This window comes from Sitophilus oryzae, unplaced genomic scaffold, assembly GCF_002938485.1.
Source record: "Sitophilus oryzae breed Bouriz unplaced genomic scaffold, Soryzae_2.0 scaffold_1740_pilon_pilon, whole genome shotgun sequence".
Classification (NCBI taxonomy): domain Eukaryota; kingdom Metazoa; phylum Arthropoda; class Insecta; order Coleoptera; family Curculionidae; genus Sitophilus; species Sitophilus oryzae.
The window spans coordinates 608,729-622,461 of record NW_022146436.1 but is presented as its reverse complement, the minus strand read 5'-3'; the positions used below and the strand labels follow the sequence as shown (position 1 = coordinate 622,461).

Sequence of the window (13,733 nt, the reverse complement as noted above, 5' to 3'; positions counted from 1 at the left end):
TGTCACTCTATTCAGAATGTCATTTTCTATGGAATAAAGTAAAAAAATATCGAGGGTGTCATTTAAAAATCAAAAGTTGTAGTCATTTCCGGTGAAACAGGAAGTGACCAAAAATATATAATATATATATATATATATATATATATATATATATATATATATATATATATATATATATATATATATATATATATATATATATATATATATATATATATATATATATATATATATATATATATATATATATAATTAAATAGTTTTATCTTTGTTCTTTTTTTTTTTTTTTTTTGAAGAACTGTTACCGCTATTTATAAATTACAGTCTAAAATAATAGGTTTCTGATATTTTTAGGATACTGTTTAAGATATTATTTTTAAACTACTGTAGATAAACTCCCCGGCACAAAATTCCGCTCTAATATTGTTTAATAACTTTTAAATATGTTTCATAACTTTTGAATTTGTAATCCGATTTTTATGATTATAGTATTAGTTTGTAGATAGTATTAGTTGTTCAATTTTATGAAATTGCAGTAAAAATGTTAAGGCTTCATTTCTTCAAGGGTATCAAAGTTTTTAATACTAAATATTTACTGAAGATTATTTATTCATCAGATATTGTGTTGCAATAATAAAAATTTTACTACCTTATACAGAGGGTCCAAAAATTTATATTAAATAATTACTAGCTTTAAACGGCAATAACTTGTTTAGTTTACATGGAGCACCCTATATTTTTTACGGGAATCAGATGCACAATGTAATTGTCTATCAAATTGTATTATACTATCTTTTACTCATCTCTTCAAGTTTTCGTAGAAAATGCATTTTCTTATAATTTAGACTTCATTTATCACTATACCCATGGAATATTGACATTTTAGCTTATTTTTAAAGATGTACAAATTTTTAAAGATGTAATAAATTTTTAAAGGGTACAGATACTAATATTGTCGATATTGTTCGCTTATTTAATTAAAAAAATAAAAAAAACAGTTTAAATATTTTTTGTTAAAGAGGACCAATTAATATGATCCCAGTATTCAAACTACATTAATTGACTGTTTACGTTGATTAATAATAATTGCTCCAAATACTAAAAAGCTGAATTTTGTGTGTGTTTAGACGGTGTGGTAAAAGTCCCAATTTTATTTAATTTTTGACGAATGTAATTAACTAATTTTTGGTTGGAAATAATGGTGGTATATTTAATTGATATACTCTTTTACAAAGATTTAAATAGTTTTTTTTGTATGCCAATGGGCTTGCAATATTTACCACCTGTACATTTTGTACATGTATAGTGCTATAAAAAAATCTGAAATGTCAATATTCCATGGGTATAGTGATAAATGAGGTCTAAATTATAAGAAAATGGATTTTCTACGAAAACTTGAAGAGATGGGTAAAAAATAGTATAATACAATTTGATAGACTATTACGTTGTTCATCTGATTCACATAAAATATATAGGGTGTTCCATTTAAATTAAATAAGTTACTGCCGTTTAAAGCTAGTATATATTTAATATAAATTTTTGGACACTCTGTATAAGGTAGTAAAATTGCAACACAATATCTGATGAATAATCTTCAGTAAATATTTAGTATTAAAAACTTTTGATACCCTTGGAGAAATGAAGCCTTAAAATTTTTACTGCAATTTCATAAAATTGAAAATATTTCAAAAACGGTAAGGTTTAAGTGTGATAAACCTTAATCAAATTTACCTTTATTTCAATCGTAGAATCCAAAAATATAATAATATACAGGGTGTTCCATTTAAAAAAATACAACTATAATATTTTTTACTTATTTGGGACACTCTGTATCTTGCAAAAATATTTTTAAATTGTAGCTCTAATAGTCTTTCAACGAACCCAAAACTTACAATTTGTAAAAATCTAATCATTTAGCTACAATACTCCGTGTCGTATGTGGTGAACAACCCTGTATAAAAAACACTTTTCTGTAAACTTAGATGTATTCCTAAGATTTAATTTTTTTTAATTATCCTATTATCTCTATTCTTTTATTAGCTACACATTTTCAAAATAAAGTACTGGTATTTTTACAATCTTAAATTTGTTGAAAATGGAGCTCTCAATGCCCACCGTTATATTGAGGATGTCCTCAAAGAAGTTGTTGTTCCATTTGCTCCTTATATTGGAAATCAGTTTATACTGATGCGTGATAATGCCAGGCCCCAAGTTGCGCGGGGTAACGAGTTAGGAGTACGAGTAGTTAACGAGTACTTGGATGAGGTTGGACTACGAAGATTGGAATGGCTTCCTTGTATTCCCGATCTCAATCCAATCGAACATTTGTGCGATGAACTTAAAAGAGTTGTTTGACGTCGTCCTATTCCACCACAAACTTTACAAGAACTATGATTAACGGAGGCTAATTAACTAATTAATTATGATTAACTGAGATTCCTCCGTTAATGCTAGCCTTAGCTCTTGTAAAGGGCTTTCTTGATCTATAGCTTGATATTCATCAAGCTATAGATCAACAACTACCCTTATTTATTCGATACAACGAAGACATCGAGCTGTTATTGCTTCGAGAAGTGGACACAAACGCTATTAAAATTAGTATAAAATTATTGTTTTTGTCCATAAAAGAATCTCTGAATAAAAGAATCTCTGAAATCTCTGAAAGTACTTTACTTAAAACTGTGTAGCTCATAAAAGAATAGAGATAAAGAAATATTAGAAATACATCTAAGATTACAGGAAACTGTTTTTTTTATCCACAATGCACCGTCTCATTTTTTCCAACCAAAAAAACTGCGTCAAAGATGGCTGCGTCAATTGACATAAATCTTGTCAAAAATTAACACTAATTATAGAGAGATTAAAAAGGGGCCCTGAGAACGTTTCCAGACACAAATCTAGCCCCAATTTTTTTTTCTCGAATTTTAAACTACACCTTTTAAAATCCTTTTTATTCAATAAAAAAATAAATATCTACCTTCTTAAGGCCAACTGGCAGTAAGGGGCATTAAAGAATAAAGAAGAGTACAGGCCAAGAGGCCAAGTAAATGACATCTAGAGCTTGACCTCGTCAAAAATTACCACCGATTATCATTCATCAGCCGTCTTTGACGCCGTTTTTTTTTTCGATTGTATGGCATTATAATTAATATAAATGTGTAAATATTTTAGGTAACTGAATCACTTTTGAAAAATTATGACAAGGATTGCCTGCAAATTTTCCTCGAATTAAACGTTTTAGAGACGTTACAGAACATCTTGCCTCTCTCGCAAATAGAAGATTTTTCTTATATGATTGTAAAAAACTGGTTGAATGTTTTGGTTTTCAAATTTTGTGTTAAGTTAGAGGGCGTGAAACAAATTCGTGAATTACAAACACCCGACAACAAATTATTTTTTACTATCATGATCTCCGAGCTGGAAAAAGGTTAGTATATGAAACGACTTTTGTTTTATAAGTATATTAGTATAATGGGTATTAGTTTTAGTAATAAAGAAATAGAGAGAATCTAATATAGATATTATAGATTTATAGAGTAATTTCAGATAATATGGAGTACAATTTGATTTTACCATTTGGGACGCTGCTTGTCAGAAGTTATGTTTACAGTAATACAAATTTGCCTAACAAAAAAAAAATGCTTAACGTTTCGGAAAGTTATCTGTTTCCGTCGTCGGGAGCAAAAAAAATACAAAGAATAAAGAAAAAAACTATTTAAAATATTTAAATTCAACTATTCAAGAACACTTTACTTTTTTAAAACAGATACGTGTACAAGAAACCGTTGACGTTCTGTTAAAATGACAAAAAAAACTCTTTTGATTTTTGATTTTTTTTTAAATTTTATTAAGTTCTGTTAAAATGACTTCTGTTGAAATACACATAAAGGATTTTTTTGGAGAGATGAATCCGTCTCATAGGTATAGACATTTTTTTAAAAAAATTATAACTGTATGTGTTATTATTTGGATATTGATTGTTATATTCAATTACAACTTAGCATGTGTTTATGACTTGGTATTCTCAACAGATTAAGTTGTTTACTTAATTCCTATATAATGGACATCGTTGGCTTTTTCACCTTACCATTCATATCTACATATATGGTCTAATCCGTAAACGTACTTCTGGCAGATATCATATATTCGAAGAAAATGGCTTTCAGTTGGCTTGGAACATCTTGGAGACTACAATCAGTGCTACAACCAATGACATTGACCATATAATTATACAGACAATGACAGCGGTCCTCAGGTCCCAAGCCAACTCTCACTTAATAATAATGATTCTCTGTATTTTCTTTTTTTCTAGATCGTACGCTATATATATTTTTACAAAATTATTATGGGGTATACCGGGTGCGTCTCAAAAGTGGCTCACCCCTATAAATTTTTATTTATTCAGATAAAAAAAACGAGATTTTGTATGTTAATATATGGCATAATTTAGGCTTGATAGACGTATTGTTTACTGACAATAATTGTTTCTGGTCACTTCCTGTTTCAGAGAAAAGACTACAACTTTTGATTTTTAAATGACACCCTCGGTATTTTTATACGTCATTCGATAGAAAATGACACTCTGAATAGAACGACATGTCATATGTCAACTTTTGACATTTTCGCTTTAAAAAAATCATATTTTAAATTTCAATCTAGAGTGCCATGGCTGTGTTAAAACCACTATTTTTTAAAGGTGCCTTGGAAGAATAGATCTGAACGTCTAAATTTAACGAGGATGTCTCATTAGCATATTTGAAAAAGAATTTTTTTACCAATAATTTGGTACCACACACTTGGTATTTCGAGTCAAATTGTCGTTAGGAACCGCATGTAACAATTTCAAATAAACCATATGAGAAAATGTCAAAAGTTGACATATGATATGTCACTCTATTTAGAGTGTACAAACTGTAGCGTCTGTAGGGAAAATTTGTGCAAGCATTTTAATTGTGCAAGCCGCTTGATGATTGATTGAATTTGAATCATGCAAGCTTGGACCACCAGAATATCATGATAGGGTGAAGAAGGATGCAGCATACAAAATTTTACTTAATAAGTATAGATTAATTGACAGCCAAGCCGATAAGGATGCCGTTGCTAAAAAGATAAATGTCTTCGGGATTCCTACTTCTTTTTCGCGGACTTCTTCCTTTTCGCGGCATAAATTGAAGCTTGTTCAAGCATGCATGTACCGTGTGGCGGCGAAGGTAAGTTATGCATGGTTTGTACAAAGATTGTTGTACAAGCATGTACAAAGATTGTTCATGCATGCTTGTCAAGCTTGCAGTAGTGTGTGTAGCCACTTTTAGAGTATTTTACTTTGACTTATTACTGTTTTTAAATGTATATTTATCATGAAATTTCAATTTTAAGTACATACAAGATTTGTTTTGAAAATATGTCATCATGCTCAGACCCTATGGAGTTACAGTTCCACGCGGTTACCGATGTGCGTTAGAGGAGGCGAGAATATTGAATTTCAGAATCAAATGCTGATAATTCAGCTAATGCCTGTATTGGTAAGTTTTTTTTTTATTCTTACATTTTAAAGTTTAACAAATTTGGCATCTATGGTGAAGTAACGCCGAGCATTAACAAAGAGCTGGGCAGTCAGACAAACAGATCTAGGCCCTTTGAATAAACAGATTAAAGAAGGAGCATATAATAAATTCTTAGATCGAACGCGAGGGGCTCTTAAAATGACCGAGTTAAATTCCGGTTTATCAGTGCCGTTCTAATTTTATTCAAAACGTGTAATAATATGATGTAGGGTAGACGTGGGGTAGACTCAATAATTTGTTGTTTTATTTTACGTTGTGAATAAATGTTGTTAGTTATTAAAATTGTTGTAAAAATATATAATTCTAATAAAAATATATAAGTTATAATAATTATTTATTAACACAAACATCTGATACGCTAATAAGAAGCAGGTAAGTCAAATTGACGTATCTAAATTCTTTGACATCTAATCTTTGACATGTAGTAAATAAAAGCAAAAATGCAAGAAAAAATATATAATCAGTTAATTTTAAGCGAATTTCATAAATGATCGGTTTACTACGCGTATGTATATTATATGGTCACTTACTAGTTATTCATTAACAAGATATTCCACTATTTTCCTCGATTTTTGACCGAGATCTACCGCACGCTACACAACCAACTATTTTACAGTCTTTTTCGATAAATCGCAATAGTATCACTGTTAATTTAAGTTCTGCCACAATTTCCTTCTATGTTTACTACCTCTAAACAACTATCGGTAGTAGAATTTATAATAAATAACATAAAGCTCAGTAAAGACTGACAAATCCACAAAATTTTAAATCAAATTCAAATGGGTCAAATGAGTCGCCAAACAGAACTGTCAATGATCCCCACCCTAGGGCCCTCTGTCTAAGACCCTTCCTTAATTGTTGTATTCAAAGTCTGTGCCCGAATTCTGGAAATTTTTAGGTTAGTTCAACAAACTTTATAATATTATTTTACTTTAAATGTAGCTACATTTTGTTTACTGATTTGCTAAATATAGTATTTGTTAAAACGCGTGTATTATTACAATAGACACAAATCACGTTAAAGTCATAAAACACAATAATACCCGCCACTGAATTTTTCAATACTAGCCAATATTCTACAGTATTTCTAAGAAGAGGCCTGATATTTGGCGTAAGGGCGATCAAACCCTTGACAGTAATTTATAGATACGTTAATTCTCTAAGATACGAGAAAAAAAATTTTGGAATTTTTTTAAATTTTTAGGTTAAAAACATACTTTGTTGGTAATATGGCAACATAGGTAGTGGATTAAATTTACAAGAAAGAAAATCCAGTGGTTCTCAAAATTTTAGCAAAAAAATTAGAAATTTTAAAATTGAAACAATTCAATTACTTTGGATTTATTTGTAAAAACGGTAAAGAGAAAATATTATGTCAGAATTTTAGAATTTAGAATGAGTGGGAGGGGGGTTAATCACTGCGATCTTACAGATCTATTTTGTCCCCCTTTCTTGAGTTATAACTCATCATACAGTTCCAGGGCTTTGACAAAAGCCAGTATCTGGGACGGTTTTATAGAGGGTAATTCTCCATCTTCAATATCAGTCGTACCAAAGTTCATGGTACGAATGGTTGTCGTCTCGGCGCACTCAGTGATGAGGTGTACTGGTGTTTCCCCATTTGCCCCACTGAATCTGCATTCGCCGTTTCTTCTTAGTTTCAATCTACTGAGGTGTTCATTGAGGAGACAGTGTCCTGTTAAAAACCCCGTGACAATCCGAAGATTGTTCTTACTTAAACCCAGGAAGATCTGTGATTTTTCTTGATTATAAGCCCTCAGAAACTTCTTCGAGTGTCTTAGACCGTTGCAAGATTCCCATTCCAGGTTGCGGATGGAACCTTCCAAGTTCTTGAGTTCCGCCTTGAGTTAGTTACCACTTGGAAAGCAGAACGGTTCTGGTCCAATTAGTGGAGTGTTCCCTCCTTTTCTAGCTAGATCGTTTGCTTTTTCATTGCCTTCTATCCCTTGGTGAGCAGGCACCCAGAGTAGGAGGACTTTGTTTTCTTTGCCTAATTTATTCAGCTTATGCATTCTTTGACCAATTTCGAATTGATTGATACTGAGTTGATCGCTTTTAACGCTGCTTGACTATCAGATAAGATGGCTATTTCTTGTTTCCGATAGTTCATATCTAAGATAAGTTGTACGCATCTTTCGATAGCGTAGATTTCGGCCTGTAGGATGCTAGGGTAAGTGCCCCTTGGTTCGGAGTATTTAGTTCTCGACCCAAATACTCTGATCCCTGTTCCCGTATTGGTTTTGGAAACATCAGTATACCAAGTTATGGTACGGTCTTTTAACTGCTGGGCAGACTTTTCTCTCTTCCAATCCTTTTTATTGCTCAATACTACATTGAGATGTTTCTCAAAGTTGTACGTTCTTGGCATATCGTCCACTGGGAGTTGCAGGAGTGGTATTTCCTTTTTGAGGGTGTACCAAACCCCTGATCTGACAATTCTCCCAGTACTGATTCCGTTAGTAACCATTCTAATCATTGTCGCATTGACGTATCTACCAATGACAATGTGCAGTGGTGTTAGATCTAGAATGACCTCCATTGCTGGTGTTGGACAGGTTCTCAAAATATTATGTTTCTTTTATGGAGATCTACCAGCCTTGAAAATATTTGCACTTATTTAAGACTCACTCTGTATAGAAATCAGGGAACTACCCTAATGCAAGGTAAACTAATGCAATGCAAATGCCATAATGCAAAGCAAATGCAAATATTGTTAGAATAAATAATGAAATATAAAGTGGGCCCGCGAAGGCTGTGGCCCCCCTAATAGTTATACAGGGTGTCCCAGAAATAAGTGGAGGTATTTTAACTGGTAGTATAGTTCAACCCCAGAAACACGCCTATGAGGTTTTTTTCGCGAAAAAAAAATTTGAAAATTCAAAAAATTTTGAAAATTTTTTTGGATTTTTTTTTAGTTTTTAGTTAAAAAATATAATTTCTTGATAATATGGCAACATAGGTATAGATTAAATTTTCAAGAAAGAAAATCTAGAAAAGTGGAGAAAAATCTAGATCCAGTGGTTCTCAAAATTTTAGCAAAAATCATTTTTTTTGGAAATTTTCAAAGTAAAATAACTTCGTTATTTTGGACTTATTTCAAAAACGATGAAGAGAAAATATGTTTCTTTTATCGAGATCTACCACCCCTTAAAATACTTGCACTTATTTCTGGAACACCCAATATGGCCAGTCCGACGTCGCGTCAATTCGTTCTGTAAATACGGGGTATCCGTAAAGGGCAAGGGGAAAAACGAAATTCTCTATATACGAGCAATTCATCGGCGTGCTGTAAATATTTTAAATAACATTACTTACTTAGGTACAAGAATTTAAATAATACCTAATCAGTTTTATTTTTTTCAACGTTTTTCCGCGTAAATAATACATAATTATTGCTTTATCTTATTAAGTTGTTGATTTTTCTTTATCTAAAGTATATTGTTAATTTTCATTTTTCTATTTTTTTTCTTTGAATGTTATTTTTTAAGAATGTATTATATTATTTACTTTTTTTATATGCTCGGTTAACTTAACAGCTCTGCTGAATTTCGCCGAGTAAAAAATAAAGACGTTATTTATTTATTTTATTTATTTAATCTTTATAAAAATTAAAAATTAAGGAGAAAAGAAATAAAAATTTAATAAAATCACGTTGTTTTCATCCTATGACTGCACTGTTTTCTAAGCTCGGTCTACTAACCGTTGTAAAAAAATTATGTTAAGCATCCCGTCAATAAAAATTCGACAAATTTGCAAGTGGCCAATGTAATATCATTTGACTAGATTTCTTCCAGAATATAGAGCTGTATATTCTGGAAGGATTCTAACTATAACTTCTAAGAATTACATATAAGTTTAATTTTTAAATTATTTTCGTATTCATTTAAGTCCAAAATGGTGCTACTTTAGTTCTTTAAAAATGCATAAAAAATTTATTCGTTTTTGGACTTGTATGTTTTGTTTCTAGGCCGACGATTAAATATATGGTTATGAGTAGAGTATCATATTTTTTAAATTTAATTGATTATTTCTAAATATGTTTGGGTAATATTCAATTCCATTTTCAATATTTCAAACAATAAAAGTTGATATCTCCAGAAATATATTTATATTTCTTATTTCTTGAAGACGAATATCTACTACCTATCTCCCTATTTTGTCTAAAAAATAAAGCAACAAGAAATATTGAGTTTTATTGTTCCTTAACAAATAATATTCTTATCTCTTTACCATATTAACGCATGAATATACTTTCTACATGTGTACATATTTTTTGTATTGATTTTTTGCTCTCCTGTAAAATTAGGAATAATGCAGTTTATCACATTTCACCGACGAGATGCTCCCAAAATTTGATTTTAATACAAACTATTGTTCTCCTTGGAGTCATCGCGTCGTACGTGAGGCCCCTTATGTTATGGATAATTCACGAACCAATGACAATTTTTTTATTCTAATTTTAGCTATTAACTTGCCAATTTTTGGGTAACGAAAAGGCCAGTTCTGTGATGCTCAACGACGACTATCGGAGATGTTATATTCACAAATGGGTAACGATAAGCGCAATCAGAACCATTAAAATATGTAAATATTACATAATATACAATTTCATATGCAATTAATTTGTATAGCATTTAACACTTTTAGGTTTCAAATGGAAAGAACTACTTGAAAAGAAAAAAGATCTCATCGACGATGCTACTTTTAGTTTTCAATTGATACTTAAATCTAAAAAGCTTTTGAATCGAGAAAAGGCGGCAATGTTCTTTCAACCCCTAGTTTATTGCTTAAGAGATAGTTTAACCCACTGTGAACTTCATCCTGAGGTTAAATCATGCCCAAGGTATAATAGTACGAGAGCTAGCAACGTCGGAAAAACAAGTATTTTAAGACGTCTGGCTCTTTGACATATTTTTTACTATGCTCTCATGCTTTTACTCATGCTCTCATATATATCTTTTACTATGCAAGCGGCCCGTCTGGCTGCCGCACTGTGGTCAATTTTGTCAAATTAGCCGGAAAAAAATATTAGTGAAAATTACTTAACTTTGATTACTAGCTATATCCGATTTTATATGTTAGGTATCATAAAATTACATTAATAATATAATTAGTAAGAACAAGTTTGCATATTTTAGATATTTAAAAATTAGCATATTATAAGAATAATACAATGGATCTTACAGATTTTGCTAACAGTTGCTTTTAAAAAGGCAACAACCTCCAAGCATTTAATATGGGCAATACGTCCTAAAAATGGCCTGGACTTAATAGATGGACTAGGACGGTAAATTTGTAGGTTTGGTAAAGTTGTCTAATGGTTTAACTATCAACTTAACTTTATTTAAAACTGAAACCTCATAAGACTTTTTTCTGCTAGTTCATTAAAAAAATGTATATTCTAATAATTTAAAAATAATCTTACCATATCAAAATTATTTACTCATATTTAATACTCAACAGAAGAACATTAATGTCAAAAAACTTACCAACAACAATTGCTCTTTCCATTTAGATAGTATTAATGACATATAACTTTTTGCACGGAATACGCAAATTAAAAACTTTATTCATTTGCAAATAACAAGATTATTTAGTTTAATTTGTCAACTATACTACACTTTCAATCAAAATAACAGTAAATTCGCAACGACCTTTGACATATTTGTTAATGAAATGTTTTTAGCAACTATTTCAAAGCCTACTTATGGAGTTTTTGACGCCGCTTAGCCTCATCAGATTTTTTAATATTTTCCTGTTAATTTTTAAAAATTGACCACAGTGTGCCGGTAAACGTTGCGTTCCCTACTGCGGATTGAAAAAAGATCCTATATTTTTATTAGTCCTTTAAATTATAGTATTAAATATAAATCGAACATGTCTCCATAGCGCAGTGCGTAGAGTTTCCGACCACGAACCGAGGATTCAGAGTTTTAATCCGGGTCAGGGCAACGACTTTTATTTTAGTTTCGTTTATATTCTGATAGTAAAGTATTAAATATTTGTTTTTTTAATCAGCAGAATTATTTAATACGTTACTATCAGAATATAAACGAAAATAAAATAAAAGTCTTTGCCCTGATCCGGATTCGAACTCGGAATCCTCGGTTTGTAGTCAGAAACTCTACGCACTGCTACGCACGGCGCTATCGAGACATGTTCGATTTATATTCAATACTAGAATTTATAGGACTAAATTAAAAAATATATAGGATTTTCTTCCGATGCGCACTAGTGTACGCAACGGGTATCAGCAGCGAGACGGACCGCATGCTGTTCCAGAGAACATAGTAAAAGATATATCAAAGAGCCAGACGTCTTAAAATACTTTCTCGAAAACGTTGCTAGCTCTTAGACTATAAGGAATGGTATATTAATTTGATGTTTCATTTTACAATTATTTATAGATTTATACGATTTTTGGATTCACTAATAGATACTCTTATAGACGTTGTGACAACTTTTGATATTACATGGAAGGATAGCATAGAAACAATTTCGGTTTTAAAATTAGCATGTGAATTTTTGAATTATCCCCTTCTGTGTAATAAGGTAAGTGTAATGGAAAATCATAATTTTAGTGATAAGAAAAATATTATATATCTTGGTTTCATTTCCTGAAGGTGGGGACTCTGTACCGAATGAGACATTGTATGCTGTTTCCGAGTTTTAGGCATATCTGCTGGGCAGCTAGATTTTTTACTAATTATTAGTGATGGGATAACTCAAGCGAAAATTCGCTCGAGGACCCGAATATTGAAATAACCGACATCGCTCGATTATGAACGAGTTACGAGCGACGAACGCCGGCGATCCTAGAATGAAATAAATTGAAATTCGATTTTAATGAATTGTGTGAAATACTCGATAAAAAGCCGAGCGAATTTTCTACATACATTGCAGGTAGCAAATTTATACGACGTTATCCGTTGCGTATCTGAGTGACAAAATTTTACGACCTATATCGACATTGCTTTAAAATACCTAAACTAAATCAAGCGAATTACTCGTCGCTCGTCGCTTGCTACTTGCCATTCATCACCGAAAGAATATGTGCTCTGCGCACGCAACATGCTGCTTGGCGTTACAAGTGACCGGCAAAAAACCGTACTTTAAATACGAGCGATCGCTCGATTATTGAAATCGTCTGAAACTCGAGTACTCGATTATTGAAATTAATCGTTTTTTCCCATCACTACTAATTATACTTTATTTGTATGTATGTTATGTAAGATATTTCTTTATGACAAGGTTCTAATACCGCGAGACCTGAAATTTTAGCGCTGTTGTCAGATGGTACTTATTATCACGTTATTATCCGAATCGGTAAAAAGCTTTGAATATTTATAAAATAATAAACAGAGACTTTAACTTAAAGCTTCATTCAGAACCTCGAAATCAGTGGGATAAATTAGTAGTTTCAATTAGCCGTAGAAGTTTGTTCACCTAATTTTAATTTAAGCATTCAGAACGTCATAATTAGTGGTAGTACTTTTCAATTATTGGAAAAAGTTAACAAACTTTTGACTTTTCCACTAATTATACTTCAAAATTTCCGAGGAATGTCATTTTGGCCTTTGATTATCACTCGTCAAGAAAAATTTTGGTTAGAAATCAAAAGTTTATTGTTTCACAAGCTAAATATTATGCATTCTCTATGGATACAACAGACTACCGCAAGCTGTTGCTAGGATATTTTATTAATTTTAATTCATAGATAAATGAAACAAGTTTAGATTGGAAAGCCCGTAAAAATTTTGTGTCGCGAAATTATCTTCGGTCGCGACCGTTATACGCGATCTGGCGCTGCTATAGCAGTCGCTAAGAACAACGGCAAACAAAGATAGAAATCATTTTCTCTTGTCAAAGTCAGAATCTTCAAAAATCATAATAATCTTTCAAAATCGAAACCGCTCTCATTAAAGAAATTCCGAAAAGTGTTTATAGCGTCCATTTTCAAAGTAATTATTGCTATCTTGTGAGTTTAATTCAAGTTTTATTTACTCCAACCGGTGATAATTGTGGAAAAGTGGCATTAAAAACTTAAAAAGCTGTGCTGTGAACTGGGAACTGCAAAAACCATCGTGGATCGTGGCATAACGTCGGTTTCCAATGTTTCATAGGTATTTCATACATTCGTCCTTATAT

The 13,733-nt window shown here is 31.4% G+C and overlaps 1 protein-coding gene across 2 annotated transcripts in view; it reads left to right on the top strand.

The window, feature by feature from the left end:
- Positions 1 to 13,733, top strand: part of LOC115881796 — a 42,646-nt gene that overhangs the window by 2,699 nt on the left and 26,214 nt on the right. For both annotated transcript variants that reach the window (XM_030899463.1, XM_030899462.1), the window contains exons 6-10: positions 3,172 to 3,427; positions 5,377 to 5,522; positions 10,049 to 10,169; positions 10,233 to 10,428; positions 11,993 to 12,137. In XM_030899463.1, the coding sequence (XP_030755323.1) occupies positions 3,172 to 3,427; positions 5,377 to 5,522; positions 10,049 to 10,169; positions 10,233 to 10,428; positions 11,993 to 12,137 (864 nt within the window). The remainder of the gene's footprint in view (positions 1 to 3,171; positions 3,428 to 5,376; positions 5,523 to 10,048; positions 10,170 to 10,232; positions 10,429 to 11,992; positions 12,138 to 13,733) is intronic.